Source organism: Rhododendron vialii, chromosome 11a (genome assembly GCF_030253575.1).
Source record: "Rhododendron vialii isolate Sample 1 chromosome 11a, ASM3025357v1".
NCBI lineage: Eukaryota > Viridiplantae > Streptophyta > Magnoliopsida > Ericales > Ericaceae > Rhododendron > Rhododendron vialii.
The window spans coordinates 10,259,918-10,280,904 of record NC_080567.1 but is presented as its reverse complement, the minus strand read 5'-3'; the positions used below and the strand labels follow the sequence as shown (position 1 = coordinate 10,280,904).

Sequence of the window (20,987 nt, the reverse complement as noted above, 5' to 3'; positions counted from 1 at the left end):
TCTAAAATGTTCGAAGTTTTGGGGGGAATATTAAGAACCATTGTTATTCCCGTACGGAAAATTCGTCTAGTCATGTGAGTTTGTGGTCATGTAATGTCCGTCCAAAAAAATTAAACGATCATGAAAAGATGTGTAATTTTTGGAATCCATAAATAAAATACTTTCAAATCGGCATGAAAAATTAGTTCTTTGAATTGGTATGAAGAAATTCAAAAATTATGCATGTAACTACTTCTATTTTTTTATCCGAAAGTTTCACATCTTTTCATAATGGATTATGATTACGGGACGGACAGAGCAGTACATTGAAGAATATTTTTTTAATAAGATTTTGCATTGAGGAAGTGATGAAGTTTGTCATTCTAATAAGAAAGCAGAAAGACAGAATAAATGACAAAACAAAAATGAACAGATTGAAATAGAGCAACAAATAGAAGGTAAAAAAGAAGAAGAGAGATCTACTATGTACACACCCAAGGTCCTTATGATTCAAACAGAAAGAAAAAAAAAAAAAAATGAAAGCCGAGTTAGTACAGGGTTCACTATATTGCTACATATACCTTCATCCCTAACAGTTTAAGGTCACTGTTGAGATCGTATATATTAGTATATGACAGATTCTATTTTGAACTCACAACTTCCATAAATGAATTCCTTCTGGGTAATTAGTACAGTTCACCTTTGTTGGTTTCCTTGCTAAGGTCCTGAGCATATGGGAATTCCCAGGATTATTTCACATCTGCTAGTCTCTGTATTTGTAAACTACAGTAGTCTTTTCTTTAAAACTGTCTCCCTTCAATAAAAAGCTTGCATTCGGCATTCCCATGGTTGAAGTATATGTCCTGCTTGAAAAGAAAAGTTCACAAAAAAATTCAACCCAAAAACAAAAGAATGACTCGTGATCCAAAAGTTGTGTTTGGATCAACGATTTCTAACAGATTCCTCTCTGAAAATTCATAGCATGTTTCCCTCACCTTAGACCACATGTAAAACTGAAATCAAGGTCATTTACATGTATTGTTTCGTGTAGTTTTATCATATTCAAGGCAATGACACCAAGAATCATTAAGGTTTGTAAGACTCTATTCGTTACAATGGCTAAGTACCTGCCCATCTGCTAAAGTTCTAATCCCCCCTGTTCATCAAGGCAAAACCTCGGGATGAACTGCAGCAGTTGTGAAATTGAGAGCCCTTTGGAGCTTCCTACGGTTAAAAACTTCAACTTCAACCAAGAAAACCGAACTGACAGGTCTATGGTCCGACAATCCTATCTCTGCTCTCATATAAGAAAGCTGCTTTATGCCTTTCCCCAGCCATAGTATTCGATCGCACCTGCACAAAATACCCAAGCGCATAAGTAGTAACACAGCACTCCCAAAAAGTTGGATAAAGACTTTCATACTTGCTCCAAAGTCCATAGATTGCTCTGTTTACCAGGGGAAAACAAAAGTCCACAGATTGTCCATCACATTGTTGCGAAGTAACTTAGACTATGTATGATACATGTCATTTCCCCAATTTCAACCTCTTTCACTCAGTTCCAATATTCTAAACTCATGAATTCCAAGAAAATGGAACTTACCACGCTGGGGACCTCCTCTTCTCCCCTTCTTTTGGATTTTCACCTACGTATCTGTCTGAGTTGAATTCATACTTGTAAGTGGGTGGGAAGGTTATGGGACCCTCTTTCCATCCCTCGAACACACGCCCACTTCGGAGTTCTTTGCTTAGCTGCCATAGTTTCATATTAACATTTATCAACCTCATAACAATTAAAGATAGTATTGAACTCTATTGATCAACCTCGATAACAATAAGTCATGACTATTGGAATGTGTCCCACATCGCCTGGACATGCCCCATTTGTGCTGGTTATAAGGCCTCAGTTTCCCTCTTCTTAACACCTGGGTTTTAAGGAGTAGTGTGGGCTGGGCTTTTCAACTTGGTTGGGCCTTTGTTTGGTGGACCATTGTCCGGTTGCCATGCGTTGTGGTCCAGGAGGATGTGTTGGAATTTGTCCCACATTGCCTGGACATGCGCCATCTGTGCTGGTTATAAGGCCCTAGTTTCCCTCTTCTTAAACACTTGGGTTTTAAGGAATAGTGTGGGCTGGGCTTTTCAACTATGACGAGAAGCCAGAACACTTCAAATCCACTAATGAATTTGATCTTGAACAAAAGAGCCATGACCTTGTCAATTTAATTATCATAAGCTGTGAAAATTAAATCTCATAGTAGTTATATCCTTGTTTCCAAATGGAAAAATGTGGAGTATAGAATGTAGTGTCGAATATTTTGCTCTTTCAACAATCTCAAAAACCCAGTGCCTAATATTCCGATTCTTTAATAAGGCTATTGCTTCCTGCCAGTATGCGGGTAAGGCTCTTGGGCCTGTGATCTGGGCTGGCTCCCACATCAGGAGTTTGGGTTAACTGTGTGTGTGTTTAAGAGGGTCCTCATACCCCTCCCTAGTTAGCAATTGCCTAGTGGAGGTGGTAGGTAGAATTACTCTCTTACCCTTCCGTGTTAAAAAAAAAAAATTAATAAGGTTATTGCTTAAGAAAAGAATTAACCGTTTAACCATAATCAGGCCAAATAGTGTCACTCACCTGGTCACTGTGCAGAAGTTCGTCCCATTGTTTCTTGTCCACAAGGTTCCTTACCTCTGCGTCCAACATATTGAGACGGTAATTCAAATCCCCAAACCAGAATATCTGGCTGTTTAAAGAAACATTCAATTACAAATTAATGTCCCACATAGATCTCCAAAATACAATGGCACAAAACATAATTAAATTTGTTGTTTGCTGATCAACAATAAATAAAAATACATCTGTGGTTGGCTAACAGAGGATAACAATATAGGTTGGATATATCTCCATCTTCTTGTTAATTTTCAGATCTTACATAGAGCACCTGACGGAGTAAAACCTTGATCAGTCCCATTGTAGTGCTATTCTCTGGCCACTAAAGAATAGTGTTTTGTGTGTGCATCATCGTATCTAATTCTATTTGTGGGCAAATTGCAAAAATCACAAATCCAAATGCTAATACTCTTTGGAGTCACCACTTGGCTTAGGCTAACCAATCAAACAAGGACACCCCTTTCACGAACAAAATCATAGCTCAAGAGTAGGGAGCTGTTTATGGGAGAGGAATTAGGTGTTAGGCCCATCCCACCTAACCTTAAGGTGAGCCTCTAGCGATCATTCGTGGGGTTTGGAAATGGTTTTTTCATAAGCTAACAACTAGGAAGGGGAACAGGCAAAAGGGGGAGCAAACATGCAAAATGAACGTACAACTAAACTAAACAACTTAGAAAATGAAAAGAAGAATGATAGAGACTGCCAAAACTACGAGGTTAGCGAGAAAAAAAGAAACCCAGTTGTTTCCCATATTTCCCCTCAAGCGAATGGAGCGGTTTTTGTGCTATTTCGCCTTGGAAAGCCTTCTTTGATCACCAACTGGAAGAATTCAAACTAAGATAATCTGAAGATCAGAGGTAGATGGGCTTTGGTTTCGTGGTTAAATGTGAGATGATACGAAGATGTGACAGGGTAACGACATCTAGAGCTTGGATCCCCATTCCCAAGAGGCGGCACTCCTATTTATAGGCAAGAGGAAACTATAGGGTTCTTAGAATTCCCCCCAGAATAAAAAAAATGTACAAAAATTGGATCCAAATGCTCGCAAATCAAATGCATGATTACCATAATTCTGTCAGGTTTCAGAATTAACCATGCAGCTGCAAGTTTGAAAAAATTTGGTCACCTTTGCGGATGCAATGTCTGGGAATACGGTAACAACTCTGGGCTTGTCTAATTGGGCTTTTGGGGCTTCTTGAGCTCGGCCAAGGCCTAAGCCAACTCCGGTTTTATGTTTTCAAGCAAGTCTTAATTCATCAGACCATTCTTGATTTAAAAACCAAAGTATGGCCCAGACGGGTCCAAGAGACTTGTATTCTGGGCATGCATGGGCATCAAACATTTTTTTTCTAAGATAAAACATTAAAATTGATCAGAGGTCCTCAAATTTGCAAAAATCATGACTTCGACCATAAAGTGTTTTACAGGTGGGTAAACACAGGTTAGGAAAAGGGTATTTCAAATTCGAATAGCCAGTGATCGATTCAAGAGCATTTTTGGGCATTGCTTCTGTTATCATCATCTGGGTACATTCGGGACCCAGCTTGGGAAATTTAGGGTGCTACACAAATGCAATTCTAGAAATCTGGACACAAATATCTTGTGTCGGAGTACAAAACCAACACGTCTATGTCATCCTTGCGCTTGACATCGTGAATCGATATAGTTTTGAAAAATAATAATAATAACAAAAGAAAAGCAGCCTAGTTGGGACCATTTCCAAAATAAGGACATTACTTCCATTTTGCCTTGGAATGAAGAGTACAATGTTCTCCTATACCTTTTTCCAAAATAGCAACTGTTAGTGATTTAAAGTTAGTACTGCTTCAAATCTCCACAATGGCAACTGTTTGTAGCGACAGCTCTGGAAGAGCAAACTACAAGTCGTATATAAACGGTTCAAACCTTTACGAAAATAACAATCCGAATCACCAACTGGCAACTTCTTTATTTCCATTTAATAAATGAACTTAAATATATAGAAACCAGCATCGAAGCGAATTATATCATATCTGACAGAGCTTGTCCCACATTGGTTAAATATAACCTTCAAAAATAGTATGAGCCTGGGCAGCCACTTCACTCATTGTCAATTGGTTTTGAGTTGAATGCTTTAACATGATATAAGAGGTAGATTTTCGGATTGTTGATGGTTGGTCCCCCATTGTTTGTTGTTCATAGTTGATTGTTGTCGTATGTGTTGAATCATTGTTTAACTCATCACGTGCGAGTCAGGGGTCGCACGTGTGGGGGAGTGTTAGAGCTTGTCCCACATTGGTTAAATATAACCTCCAAAAATAGGTATATGAGCCTGGACGGTCTCTCCACTCATTGCCAAGTGGTTTTGAGTTGGATGGTTTAACAATATCAAAGTTGAGTATGCTTACTCATGAGAAGGAATTGTCTGCGATTGATCTACATCAATGACGGATGAGAAATTAGTACGTCTTAATATCTCTTGCACATCAGAGTTGCGCCTCTGTTCATCTCCATCCTTTTGGCCAGAGGTCAAATGAGAACAGACAAAGCAAAGCCTCGTTTGAAAAAGAGACATGCTAACAGAAACGGAACCCTGGACCAGAGATATCACATCTCAGTTTAAAATCCAGCATAACAGAAGTCAAATATGTCTAGTGAGTGCATAAATTACGATACTTAGGTCAATCAGGTATAGGTAGCCAATCAAACAGAAACACATCAAAATATGCAGAGCAATACATTGTTTAACAAATTGCAAAGTAACCAAACTTCCAATTTTTAGATGTTGCTAGTGAAAGCAGTGACAGAGTGATGCAGCACAACCTATTCAGCATTCACCAGGACCAGTGGTTGCAATGAAAGCACGAAATGGAAAATAAAGAGTAGAGGTTCTCAAATTTCAGTTCCTCATTTCAATTTTAGTTTTCCATATGTAGCCAGCAGTGAGTAAGAAATCAATTCTCATATTATTTTTGCCACCCTACAGATTCAAGTTCTCTCAGCAATAATAGAAAGCCATACCTTATTACCCATGTATCCCATAAGGCCAACTCCAACAGGAGAAACTTTCAAGTTATCTATGTGTCTCCTCAACCTTCTGCGCACCCAAACTGATACATATATCCCAACCATTTGCTTGCTCACTATTCGAACATACCTACGATACGACTTTAATCCGTCTTTCAAAAGTTCTCGTTCATTTAGCATCTCTGGTGCTTCCGGAAATAAATCGTCTTCTTCCTCTTCAGAAAATTGGTTGGAGACATCCGAGACAGAATCAAGATTATCCAGTCTATCTTTTCTATCCATCCACATCAACCCAAGGTTTCCAGAGCTACAATGCGACCTTTTCATTCCATTGGACGCAACATGTAAGGGAGAATTCTCCATCCAATCAGAGCCAACCCTCCCAGAACTGCTGAATACTCTCCGTAGTTTAAAACAGGAAGAAAGAACTTGAGATGTTGCGTCCAAAGGTTGTTCAGGCCAGTCTAACCTACTATCACCATCAATGCCATATATTCTCTTCAAACGTAGTTTGTTTCCCATACTGGCAATTCCATTCACTTTGTGCATGTTGGATTCACTATAATTAGCTGTGTCTATATCCACCTCACCCAATATCTCAGATGAAGGATCATCAATCTCGTCAGAGAGAAAATCAGCCGCAGAACTCCCCAATACAGGAGAAGTTGGTGCACTGTAACATCTGTCCATGCTCTCAGGTTCCGAAGATTGGTTCAATGTCCTACGGATAATTGATTCCCATTTCAGAATTGGCCTTCTAGTCTCTGCTCCAAGTACATTCCCAGCATTTAGGGGAACCACCTCTTGGAAACTGTAACAGGTCAGAATAAATTGAAAAGCATCTTGAAAATATCTAGGCGAATGATATTGTCATAACAGTCTGATATTTGTTCTGAAAGAAACCAACATCTGACGGACTTGGTCTAAAACAAGAAAATTATACATAACAGTAATTACACAACATATGTCCGAGACCCGTACCAATTGAGGTGCTAGGGGTAACTACCCAGGTAAATAAAACCACAGAAACATGACCAATGCACCAGTACATCTGCAGTACTACATGAGCACTTCTCCGAAGAGGAAAAGGCATAAACGGAGATTAAAGGACTTTTGGGTCTGCCAATGCAAAGGCCACAAAAAACCCTCGATTACACTTACATAGTTCAGTATATCAGATTTGACATCCTTTGAAAGCTTAAGGAAGTTCAAACTTTTGACCATAAGCCATGTTGCTTCTACAATGTATTTGTATCATCTTTCTTACTGAACCATGAAGACCACCACTTGACGGGTCCCTAAAAAAAATTCAACTTTCAAGATGTATATGGGCTATTGCTATGCAAAAACTATGTCCAGACTACAGAAAACCATCTTTCTAGAGGATGAGTAGGATCAACTTCAGTAAACAATAAAACATAATGAACCATTCAGTCATAATTTCGATTTATCGTCGACCTATTTAATGGATCACTAGTCGTCAAATTTGGAGTTATCATTATTGTGATTAATGAAGTAGGTAGTAGAATCATGTCGAAGGGAATTCTTGAAGTTCAGGGGACACAAAACAAACTATTGTATAATTACTCAGTTCACAGGCGGTACACCAAGGGAAATGAAACACAACTTTGCATTCAGTTCCTAACTCCAAAACTGAAATACGTATGGAAGGCAGTTGGCTACATCAATTCCCATCTGATGGTTAAACACAACATTAAAACAGATCATTCCCTCCCCCCCACCCCCCCCCCCCCCTCCATAACAAAAAACACCACACACACAAAAAAGGCCCACCTGCCTGCCCAATGACCCAATCACACACACGAAACCAAAAGCCACCCGATCACCCAAACCTTAGTAATTTGAGATGAATGGCAAAATTTAAAAGTACCTTGTCAGCAAATAGTAATCTGTTTATATGTTGTGACTAAGAAGTATATGGTGGTGGTGTCAATATTTCAACTTCTTCTTTGTCGTTTTTCCTTCAACTACCAGTGATGGTTTAGGACACACCAAGAAAACTATAACAAGAGTATGAAAATAACTTGAACAATCTAAGAGACATGGTTTAGGACACACCCAAGGATGTAAATATCAGCTGGCTCATTCACGCAAAGCCACTCATCAAGCTCGAGATTGTCATATGGAAGCCTTCCAGCCACATTCCAGGTGCCTATATTCAGCCTATTAAAAAACAGGTAGTCAATGAGAAAATTTTGGGCTTATTTACTAAAGAAGCACAAGCCAGATTAAATTGTTATGGATCAAACCTCACATCCTTTGTGTTGATATACTGACGACGCAGAGTTTCTGATTTTCCTCGCCTGTGTCCCAACTTATCGCCCTTCAAAGGTGTTCCTGGCCAGAAAAAAGTTTAAGATTTGACCTTCAGTTTTCGTTAGGGTGACAGATTAATATTTTTCATTTTCAGTTGAGCTGATTACAGAAAACTATAATATTCAAGATTTGCAGGCTCCAATGCTATCAATAACAGCTTCTGCTTGAAGATGAACCAATGAAGCTCAACAATAAGCAATTATACCAAATCAACCACCAAGATCAAACACTACAGCAAATATCAATAAAGGAAATGACAATTTAGCCTCAGTTCAATTAAACCAAAAGGTTGAAGCAGACAAAAACAAAGAACAAGATCGAAGCAATAGCAAAAAATGCACTATATCCTTTAGACTCGTATCATTTGCAAAATGAATCACTTAAATGGAAAGCATGTATTACTTGAAGTTTGACTTGCGCATGCAGATTGGCTCCCCTGTATTCTGCAGGCATGATCCTCACCCACGTGCACTCTTTCGTCTTTAAGAGAACAAGCTGGATAGATGCAAAACAGAAACTGATCAAGCAAAGAAAGTGCAAGAACGAATTGTCAAAGTTAATTTGGTGAAGTCCATACCATCATCCTCACTCTCAGTTTCGGTGTCAACTTCATCTTCGCTGAAATCATGCATTTTGGGTTTGATATTTAGCCATTTCTTCATCACTATAGAAGGCCAAAAGGGCTGCTAAAATTTCCATGAAAAACAGTTACTAAAAACCACACAGAACTTTAGAATAAGAGAAAAAAGTTAGTAGACCACATCCAAGAATACCTCAGAGCGCTTTCCACTCCTAGTTTTCATCGTCCTGTATTCGAAAATAGGCAACAGAAGCTCGGAAGCACGAATATCAAGAATGCAAGCGGTCAAACAAGCATGTATTCTGCAGCTAATCTTAGTATGCTAAATAAGAGGTCAATAGGGGCATTGCAATAGAAGGTGGTGTGACAACAGACTTGTTGGATACCCAATACAAAGAGATTCGTACTAGGACCAAATAGAAAGGACAAAAAAAAAATGGTCAGTCTTATCAGACAAGCATCCACAACCTCAAGTTGCAAAACAAGGACTCAATGGTCCTCCCACCTCACCCTTTTTTTCATGTAAATACAAGCACATGGTATGGTTGAAAATGCAAATAAAACCAACAAAGAGTTTTTTTTTTGGGTAAGTACCCAACAAAGAGTTCTTTATTATATTTATTGGAATATCACTTTCAGCTATGACTAATCCTTATTCTTCTAAATCCATCGCTGCTACAAGCATAACTTTCAACTAGGTTGGTGGGTAAATGAGCCATCGACACCGACAGCTCAAAGAAATTTTATTAAATAGAAAAACACATGCAAATCCAACAGCAAATTGCATGAGTCTAACTATGATAAAAATGATACGTATCCTTGAGTATAACTCACCAAATAGCCTTGCAATTGGAGGGTGGCAAGAACTTATATATACACATGACAAAACCCCTATACATATTATCTAGGAAATTAGGATCGTAAATACCACCACACTCTGCAACCCACATGGCCCCTTTTTGTCCCTACCTACCAAATAGTAGCCCTTTCCATTGTGGTAACTTTGCTAACCTATCAGTGTTAACTTTCCCAGCTGCTTATTGGCAGATTAACATTACCTATGAATGACCTAATTTTAGCTCCTGAAGACTCAAATGACCCGCCAATTGCACTTAGGCTGCCGCTCCCAAGTCAAATGAATGCATGAATATTAGAAATTTAGGCCATAAAGTCGAAGCCAAACATGGAATTTCATACGGAAGGCACCGCCTAATAACTAATGTAGTCCTAAAAACTAATGTAGTAGATCATACCATCACAGCCAAGAATTTAAAAAACGACCCACCTCATAAACTGCCACCAATCTGACATGACAAAAATAAACAATAACAGATAGACAATACGTGATCATAAGCCTAGGTCAATTGGGTGATTGGTAAGTCAAAAAACAGACAAGATATTCAGAAGGAACAGCTGTAGACCAATTGGTAGGTCGGTATATGCATGCATACGCATCAGTAAATTTTAGAACGGAGAGAGAGAGAGAGAGAGAGAGAGAGAAATGACCCACGAAGTGATTCAACAGAGGGGGGGTCCACAGCACTATATGTGGGTAATGAGAAGCTACTAGTGTGTATAAAGTGCTTTGTTTTGGGGTTGAGATGGGGATGAGCTTCAGCCACAGCCATAGAAATAGAATAATATTGCAGTGATGGAACGGAATGGGAAAGGTGCGAGGAAGGTAGGATCTCCCACTTTTGCTGTTTTTGGAACAGAATGACTGGAGTCAGTCGGCTGGACCGCGGACAGTCTAGATGCATTTTTCACCCTCCAATGAAAAATTGCACAAAATGGTTAAACTCTAAAAGTTTCGCCTAGTGGTCAAAACCAATTTTTCTATGATGCCTCAACGTGGTATTGGGGCATGATGTTCCTATTTAATATAGGCCTTTAGATCAGGTTTTGGGTGAATCTCAGCCTTTAGATCACTCCCAAAAATTATGGTGGCTTTGCCTTTTTTTTCAAATAAAACGTTATTATATTTACTATGAACACTAACTCTACTTACCATAGTTTATGCTGACACTTACCACAAAATATTGTATACTTACCACAACAAAAGACTACACTTCAACGTTTTTACCCTTTCTCTCTCTAACCAGTTCTCCAAGTAGCCGGTTTGGCGGGAAAATATTTTTTTTGGGCGGGAAAATGAACCTTTTTGCAGAATTTTTTTTAATTATTAAAAATTTATAAATTGACAACACTTTTTGTTCTATTTCCCCTACATTTTTTACCTTTTCTAATCATTTGTGTAATATACTACCAAATATTTGGTGAAAAAATAAATAATATTTAATTTGTAAACCAATCTTTTGTAACAATTTTTTGAAACTAATTATTTAAGCCAAAAAATTTCCTTTATTTTATAATCATTTTATAATATATTTCATTAAATTATTTATAATTATTTATTTAACAAATATTATTGTGAAAATAATTATTCAATTATTGTTTTGCATAACTTGCCATTAATGTTGTTAATATATTTCATTAAATTTTTACTTTTTGTATATATGTTTCCTATAACAATTTTTTTAAAAATTAAAAATATAAACCATATAATTGTAATAATCTCTAAATTTTATTTAAATAAATTTATTTAAAATAATTTATGTAATCGATTGACGTGATATTATAACGATTAGTAGTTATAATATGACATTAGACTATTCAATTAGTGGTAGGGTAACGATTAATCACTATAATCGGCTATAGTAGTCCGAGTCATTTGACTAAGAGCTTAATTAATTGATCATATTCAATGAGTGATGATTGACTATAGTAGCCGAGTCATTGGCCAATTGTACTAATGCTATAGTGATGATTGAGCATTAATAATTGGCTAAAATGTGTTGGTTAATGTAGGTTGATAGTGATCGAAGTCATTAGTAGATGTAGTAGTGAACTATAGTGTTGATCGCGATCAATGAGTGACTGACTAATACAATTGGCTAATGTAAGAGGAACCACTAACTATTGATCCCTAATGCCACATTCAATAAATCATTTAGTTTCATTAATCATTAGGTATGATGCTTTAGTTACAAGGTAATACAAATAAAGTAGAACTAAGTGACATCAAATTTTGTTGTGGTAGTTAGCTTATTAACTACCCTTATTATGGTGCATTAGTTATGTCAGAAAAATGTATACCTACCCGTCATTAATGTCATACTTACCACAAAATAAGGCTATGCATACCACACTACCTGATCATTGTTACCACCATAATACTCGACTATTACTTCATGATGTGTACATACCACGGTTTATACTAGTACTTACCTTTTGAAAAGGATACACTTGCCACAAAATATCAATGCTTACGTTTTTGGTTTGTATAAATAACAATTACCATAAAGTATATCAATCGATTACTACAATATATGAAATTACTTACCACAAACTATGGTCGTATTTGACCATAATCTGAATTTATCTCAATGATTACCTTTTTTGTTAGTTTAGATTACGTTGACCATAATGTATTGCATTTTATACCACTATATAAGAAAACACTTGCCACTGATTGTGGTCGTAGTTGACCAGATTTGGAGAGATGGATGACAACGTTCGTTCGAAAGGAAAGAATGTAATGATAGACATTAGTGATGATACTAGCAATGATGATGAAAATGACGATAATCGGTTTGTTCTAAGAAACGACGTTTTTAACACATCTTAGATCCAATAAACTCATTATAGTTAATAAAATTGGCTTGTTCAATTCAACAAAAAAAAAAAAAAAACTAATTAGTTTGATAACTCAACATCTTGAATTAAATAACGAGTTCACCAAACTTGAAAATGATAGCCAGCATTAGTTATGTTCCCACGTCCCATAACCGATTCCAAATCCTGTTTCGAAACAATAAAATTTCGGTTATTATCTCTTGATGCGATGATACCACGATTTTTGAGACTACTTACCCTTCTGAAAGGATCTACTGACTACATACTTAGCCCTAGTGGTAGGTTCTTGTCCCCCTCCATGGAGGCCAGTGTTCGAGTCCCACGAGGGATGGAGTTTAAGGTTCGAGGCTATGAATAGCCTCTGACAGATGACAAATACCTAATGTGTCAATATCGATAATGACAGATGAAGATAAGGCCATGCGGAGAGTAATAAAAACTGAGTTACCTAATGTGAACATACCACGGTTTTTGGTTTGTTTGAGCAAAAGATCAATGATTATATTTTTGGTTTGTTTATATAACAATGACAATAATGTGTTGACCAGATTCAAAATATATGAAAATACTTACCATGATATATGGAAATACTTACCACATACTATGGTCGTATTTAACCATATTTAGAATTATCTCCATGATTACCTTTAATGTTAGACCACAGACTGTAATGTTGCATTTTATATCACTATATATGAAAACACTTACCACTAATTATGGTCATATTTGACCAGATTCAGAGAGCAAGATGACAGCTTCAAAAGGAAGAATGTAGTGATAGACATTAGCGATGACGCTAGCGATAATGATGCGTGGACGTAGCGATGATGATGCGCCTATGTAATTGTGTCCTTTGTCGCAGTAAGGTATGCGAACTGAGAAAGACGTCTATTTTGTGGAATCAAATTGTTATATAAGGTTGATCATCGCTGCTACTTAGGATGCTAAGTAATAGGTTTGTGTCGAGTCTTTCATAAGCAATAATTTCTCCAATGTTCGTGGTAAGTATGTTCATTGACTTGATAAGTACCTCCAGACTTCAATTACTAAGTAACAAATTTTCCAAAGTATGTGGTAAGTATGTTTAATTTTAAGTAAACATATCCACTATTTTATGGTAAGTATGTTTATTGATATGGTAAGTACCTCTAGACTCAAGTTGCTAAGTAACAAATTTTCAAATGCCTGTGGTAAGCATGTTCTTCTAAAAAACGATCAAGTCCAAAACCAACCCGATTCTACTCTCTTTTGAATTGAACTTCGGCAACATTTAACATATAAAACCAAAATTTAGGAACAAAGTCAAGTCTATGGACTGGTTATCGCAAGATGTAATAGCATTAAAAATTGCATCCATTCATTTATGTTTCTCGTACACAAACTAATGAACAATCAGATGGGTATCTACAAATTATGACATATTTGCACACTAAACACAGTCCAAAAACCTTAAAGAAGTTTCTCATTAAAGAATAATCACATGAGGCGGCTTATCCTCACTACAAAACATTAATAAATCTGTCATATTTGTTTACATAAAATGGTATGGCTCTGGGTGTAATTAGTGTGCCCCCACCACCACAATAACAAGGCCACCGTTACAATTCATTGATTCTCCGAGCTTCTCCTAGATCGGGGTCTTCAACTCGTCGCACTGTGCTGAGATCGAAGTGTCGGAATCGGACGGAAAGCCAAAGCCATGGACTGACTCACACGGCCTCGGACTGAACTGCTCCGGGCTAAATGGAAAAAATCAAGATCGCCGGCCTCTGGCTCCGTCCACTCCGAAGATCACTAAAGCACAAAGGCTGTCTAGCCTTTCTTCCTTTGGGTTCCGCCCCTGCACACAACAACTCCCTCGGTCCCCTTCTTCTCTGGCGACCCACTATGTGGAGGAGATGCTGTAGAAGAGCTACTATGGAGGAGGAGGAGAGAGGTGTGGCGTGACAGAAGAAGGCTACCAAAATAAATTGGGTGTGTTCAATTTTTTTTTAATCGGTGGTAGTAGGTTAACATGAGAGAGAAATTGGTGGGTAGGAGAGAGAGTGTAATGGATCCTAGGGCTGTGATTAAAAGATGAGATCCAAGGGTCAAAAATAAAAAGGGGGCATGATGCCCCAATACCACTTTGGGGCATGGTAGCTGGAGCCGGTCAAAACAGGTACCTTGAAAGAGTCATTGATAAACCTACTTGGGAGATCAAAATAAATACGCAGCGGAAAAATTATTTACCTTCTGCCATGGTGTTTAAGTTTAGAGAAGTCCGAAAATCGTTTCGAACTTGAACCAATATGTTCCACAAACACAAACTCTCACTAATTATTTTCGGAGAGTCGATAGAATTTCCAATCTAATCTATATAAATGTTTACCACACATGTAACTTGATGGTAATCACATGCCTTTATATAGATAGATTGAGACCTTTTTCCCATGGACACAACCCTTCGTACTTTCTTCCATCAAAGAAGTAATAAGGCACCTATTCATTAATAGTTGCAACTTTATACATGAATGGTCACTAAACCCATTCATGAATAGTCATCATATATATTCACAAAAGTCACCAAACTTTTTCATGAATAGTCACCAATTATTTAGGTAATATTTTATTTAAATCTAATACCCATATTTTTAGTTACGAACATAAATACTATAAAATATAAATATGATTGATGTGGCATGTGAGCCACATAAATAAATTTCAACATTCTCCCACTTGGCTCACATGACAAATCAACCAAAAAACTGTTGGGTAAAGATACTAAGTATTGTATATGACCATACAACAACTGTCCAAATAACGGTCTATAGTAGAAAGATTGAACACGAATCATGGCGGTTATGCTATTTAAGCAAGCATTTCCTTCCATGTATTACAATGGACAAATCTCTCAACACTTTATGTGAATGTGATATCACCTGTAAATCATGACTAACTAATAGTCACTTAGGGTCCGCTTTATTTATCCCAACGGATAACTGTATGCGTGCTTCATACCTTATGTGCACATGTACGTCTTTATTCTCTAAGAACACTTATAGTGTGGCAAAACGTTAATTGAGCATCAATATGAGAGAAAACAAATACAAAATGAGCTAAAAGCCATGTATTCATTACATGACATAAACTTTTGGCCAGCAATAACTACCTCAATACTTTATGAACAATGGTCATGAATTGTGTTTATGAACTTTTTCTCTTCCCTAATGAGGTACTTTATGTTGATATTCTTTATTAGGCTTTCATCTTTATCTTAGAGAATAAAACTGTAGCCAAAGTAAACTTAATAATTATCTCAACATAATATTGACAACTTGAGACCCATATTGCATGCTAGACTAGTTTCATAACTCCCACTAATTCTGCCATTCATATTAAAACATCACTTTAAATTGCATGTCAACACCGTGGCAAGAGAATTATAGCTTAACCTCAGTCAATTACTCTTGATTAGCATGCATGTATATATAGCTCTTGGTTCTTTATAAATATCTCACAATCTTTATCTGTAGCTTTCTATATCATGTTTACTTAGATATTGATCCAGTAAATCCTTAGCCAATATCCATATAGTCCAAAAAAAAGGCTTTTGCTCCAACTTTAAGGATCATATCTTTGTCTCTACTTATAAACAAAAGGCTGTCTTTTTGCAAATTCTTTTGGATGCTAGCCAAAACTTTATTGGATTTTCGGATAAATGTTAACCGTTAACGGCATATATGGAACTCTAAATACTCTTACTTTGAACATTAAACATGAAAGACTAATTCTCCCGCTATTAATGTTCAAACTTTTATCTAGCGCATGAACTTCATGTGGGTGTGATGCTTTATCCACATAGCGCAAAATCATGATCCATGCATCCCAGACTAGAGTACTTCTCAGGCAATCAATAAAATTTCCACAACTAGTAGTGGAATACAAGAAGTAACTTTAAAAACAACATGAATGGCTACAATAAACAAGACTCTTGATATTTTGTAAATTCTAACCTTCCTGTGGGTAGAGGTGCATCACGCATGAATTTACGCAATACTTTATGAATAAGATAATAATCTAAACGGGGCGGTTCCGGGGACCCTTAAAAAAATCTCTAAAAAAATCCCCCAAATCTTAATCTCATAGTTCCCGATCAAATTTTGATGATCTGAGCCACTCAATATGTTCAGAATATGATTTTAGGGGTGCCCGCGAGAAATTGGCAAAAAAAAAAACCAGGAAGGGCTTGATTTGAACAGTTTTTTTATTAAACCGTTCAATAAAGTTCAATAAAAAACTGTTCGGATGAAGCTCTTTTTGGTCTTTTTTTTGCTAATTTCTTAAGGGTACTCTTAAAATTACGTTCTGATTACATTGAGCAGCTCGGATCATCAAAATTCAATCAGGAACTTGGGGGGGATTTTTTAGAGGTTTTTTTAAGGGGTCCCCGGAACCGCTCCGTACTCTAAATAATGAAAACAAATTTTTCATACTTGTAGGAAAAGTTTATTCTCGACTTCCAAATGTTTATTTTACTCAACTTAAATCACAAAAATATGAACCTCCTTGCAAAACTGAGTTATTATTTCTGTGAATTAACTTCAACTGTTTAAGCTAATCTTTAATTGAAAGAAGTAAATCCCAACCTCCCTGTGGGCAAAGGTTGCAATATGCATTGAATCTTCTTAAATTACAACAATAAAACTAGCAAATATCGAACCTCAAAGTAAAATTCATAATCTGAAGATACAGGGAAATTTTTCTGTTTTGATGTTGAATTTACCATTTTTCCCAAACAAATCAATCAAATTAATTATTTCCATGTGGGTAAAAATAATCAATTTTATCAATCCATGCTTAATGGTTGATACCATTTAGTGCAATCATAGTCCAATAAATATTTTGCACGTGACTATACTTCATATGGAACATCAAAATATTTCAAGTTGCTATGGCTAATCTCAAAATATTACAACGTTTAAATCACCTTCAAATGCATCAACCAAAAATATAATGGTACACAATAAGACTTAACATCACATATGGAAATGCCGACCAAAATACATAAGCGTTAAATAAATTAGCATTCAACCCGTTCTATGCATGGGCAAAACTAACTCGTTCTAACGTTGTACCCGTTCGATGCACGGGACAATTAAAAAAAGTAGGTAAGAACGGGCACAACGCTAGAACAGATTAGTTTTTCCCGTGCATAGAACAGATTGAACTCTAGTTTATGAAAAAATATAATGGTAGCATGTGAACATTAAACACAATTACTGATAGCAATCATGCATGAAAAGGAAAAAAATTCATAACGAAAATGCATTTTAGGTGGGAAAGCTTAAAAGAAATAGCTTCCTATATTGGTCAAGCATTTCAAATGACCAAATTCAAAGTTAATAAAGAACAAATTCCTTCATTCACAACAAACAAAGAACGGGTTGAACACAATAACATGTGTAAGCTTCTTTCACCATTTCTTACGAGGAATCTTTACAGAATTTGATTCCAATTAGGCTCTTGACCTTCAGAAAATGAGGTTCCCTGTATTTTTCCTTCACCGATTAATTTTATCCACTCTGTAAAATCACATAACTCTTGACGTGTTTGATCAGGGATATCTTGTGTTGTAAGACGCATATTTCTAGTAAGATGCAAAACACGGCAAAACACACCAATAGCAGAACACACCATGAACTAAAGTTTGAAACAGCTCATTGCGTGCGATTTGGTTCTTCAAATTGGTGTCTTAGTAAAATACTCAGATTTTGAAAATGCACAATGGACCATGGACACTTGATTATTCCTATTCTATATTCCTACAAACAGAAACTATTCCTACTCTATATTCCTACTTTCAGAAAGTGTGAATAATGTAAGAAAAATACTATGAAAATGTGGGAAAAAAGCTGTCCGGATGCCAAAAGTAAATAAATTGAAAGACAAGTATATGAAGTAGAGAGGAAATTATACCTAGTGGTTAGCAGAATTGAGCGGTGCGAGATCCGAATTGCTTTCAATTGTCAAAACCTTAAACCTGCCAAAAGAATTCGCACATAGAGGATTAACAAAATCTCACAATATCATGATCAAATTCTCATAAATGTGTAGGACTTTGGAGAGGAAGATCAACCTTTGAGCAATTCTCGTAACTAACCGAGCCGAACTTGCTACTTAAAATTCCATGAACAAATATGAATCATGGAAACCATCACTGGGGGAAGAATTAATATTAGGATTGCTCAGACCTGTTGTACATGGATTTGGTGGTAACAGCACGAAGGGAACATGGGGCTAGGAAAAGAAAAAAAATCAAAGAAAGTGGGGACGTGGGTGTGCAAAAGGGGAAGTTAAGGAAGTGGTTACATGTGGTTTTTTGTAAACAAAAATAATTAGAAAAGGACAAAGAAATTGGGAGGTGTGTGAAAGGGAAAGTTAAAGGAACTGGTTCCATATGAAGTTTTGTAAACAAAAATAATTGGAAAAGGAAAAGGAAAATTGGGATGTGGGTATAAAGTTATAGGTTTTAACGTGGGCTTTTTTTATTTTTTTAAAAAGTGAAAAATCTAGGAAATTAGGGAAGGAAGTTTGGAGGGTTTAGAAGCTCACACACATTCCTATATGATATCAAACTCGCACAAAAAATTATGTTTGTCTCATGCATCGAACGGGAATGACGCTAGTTCAACATGCATGGGCGAGATAAACATACACGTATATGTATGTTAGAATAGAGTTGGACGAAGTCTCACATTGGTTACTTATATTATGTAACTAGTCACCATGTAATATAAATAAAGCTTACTTGTGTTAGGGTTAGTTAACACCCTATACACTTTCTTACCTCTATTATCATGGTATCAGAGCATTACTTTAAATCACCACCATAGCCGCCGGAAACCCTAACCAAAACCCACGAAATCCACTGTACATCAACCGAAACCCACCAAACCTTCTTCCGTTCAGAACCCATCCTCCATATCTTTCCATCTGTTTGAAACCCTCAAAGCCGAAACCCTAGTTACCATTTTCGACCACCACAAACCACCATATACCTCTTGCCGACAGCAATCCACCCCTCTTCGACTACCGAAATCACATGCTCAGTGCTCGTTTGCACTCTAGAACCCTTCGAATCACATGCCCAGTGATAGCCCACCTTCGAATAACCCACTCCTAACTTCGCCGACCTCCGGAAAGTATTCCTGACCTCCGGCGAGCATTTTCCAGCGCCGACAAACCTCGTTTCTTGTAGTTTCAGACTCAATGCGCGATTTTTTGGACTGTGGTTGTTCAGATCTGTCCTCTAGGTCTCTGATTTTGTGCTGTTCAGATTTGTTCAGATCTCCGGTGATGTTTGTGCTGTTCAGATCTCTCTCTCTCTCACGCTAGTAACTGTCTATCATCAGGCTCATATAACGTGTGGAGTGTAGTTGGCATGGTGACTATTCTATAGTGAGTTTAGTTCAACTATTGATGGTGGTACTGTTTGACTATTATATTTTGTCTCTAGTTGGTAGTTGTTGCTCTTCCTAGTTGCTTTTACTGGTTCTTATTGGTGGAAGTTTATTTGGTGAAATGGCTGAGTCAAAGTCTGGATCTAGTTCTACTTCTAGCTCTACTATTGATGGAAGTTTGTTTGGTTCTTCTCGGTTTCGTGAGAGGTTGTCTATTACCTTCACCCCTTTGAATGGTAAGAATTATGTTGTTTGGGCTAGAGCAGTCGAGGTTTATTATGTTGGTCAGAAACTTTATCATTATTTGACAGACGGTCCCCCTGCGGCAACTGCTACCACGTATGAGGCATAGGTATCTGAGGATGCTAATATTCGGTCTGATTTATGGAATAGTATGGAAGAACATATTGCTAGCAAGTTGGTTTTCTTATCTACGGCCAAACAAGTATGGACACAGGCTCAGGAGATGTATTCGGGTGTTAAGAATCTCCGTCGCACATATGATCTTCATCAATCCTTCTTTTCTATCTCACAGGGTGACTTGTCTTTGGAGTCTTATTATGCTAAGTTCTGTGGTATCTGTGAGGAGCTTAATCCATGTGAGCCGATTTCCTCTGATGTTCAGGTCATGCAGCGCCAGCGTTAGCGTATGCAGGTTGCTCGGTTTATATCAGGTGCATCATACACATATGGTCCTATTCGTAATCATTTATTAGGGTCTCGTGATCTACCCTCTCTCGGCGAGGTATTTAGTCGCCTTCACTAGTCATCTGTCTCTATGTCTGCACCACCTCCTGATCGTTCAACATTGGCTTCCACTATTTCTAGTACATCATTTAGCCTTGGTCGTGGTCACGGCCATGACTTTGGGTTTAGCGGTCGTGGTCATGACTCTGGGTTTAGTGGACATGGTTCTGGCCATGGTTTTGGTAGTCGGGATTCTGGTGTGGGTGCTCGTGGTTCTGGTATTAGTGGTTTTGGTCGTCGCATGTCAAAGGGAGGTGCCCGTGCCTGTGGTCATGGGCGTGATTCCCGATCGTGTACTCATTGTGGGGGGACCAATCATACCGTGGAGACTTGCTATGATCTCCATGGGTTCCCTTAGGCTCATCAAGCTGCTATTTTTGAGGATGTTGAGTCTCTTCCTCACCTTGCCGACCCTGTGGTGACTATTTCTGCAGAAGAGTATCAACGCCTTGTGTCAAATCAGACTTCATCCTCTACTGCTATGCTTGCTCAGACCGGTTCCTCCGTTGCTTGTGTGCCTCTTCTCGTTCTCCCA

The 20,987-nt window shown here is 37.5% G+C and overlaps 1 protein-coding gene across 4 annotated transcripts; it reads right to left on the bottom strand.

Annotated features, from left to right (window-relative positions):
- Window positions 1–439: 439 nt before the first annotated feature.
- On the bottom strand, window positions 440–10,245 carry LOC131307596 (type I inositol polyphosphate 5-phosphatase 2). Of its 4 annotated transcripts, none has more exons than XM_058334206.1 (11): window positions 8,761–10,245; window positions 8,565–8,673; window positions 8,390–8,482; window positions 7,921–8,008; window positions 7,730–7,834; window positions 5,645–6,461; window positions 5,032–5,216; window positions 2,609–2,717; window positions 1,583–1,731; window positions 1,107–1,332; window positions 440–842 (listed from the first exon to the last, which is right to left on the bottom strand). In XM_058334206.1, the coding sequence occupies exons 1-10, from the start codon at window positions 8,788–8,790 to the stop codon at window positions 1,143–1,145; spliced, it is 1,875 nt and encodes a 624-aa protein (XP_058190189.1). In that variant the 5' UTR covers window positions 8,791–10,245; the 3' UTR covers window positions 440–842; window positions 1,107–1,142. The 4 variants fall into 4 exon arrangements, with proteins under 4 accessions (XP_058190189.1, XP_058190190.1, XP_058190191.1 ...); XM_058334207.1 differs by having other exon boundaries at window positions 8,565–8,670; XM_058334208.1 differs by having other exon boundaries at window positions 8,565–8,651.
- Window positions 10,246–20,987: the final 10,742 nt, after the last annotated feature.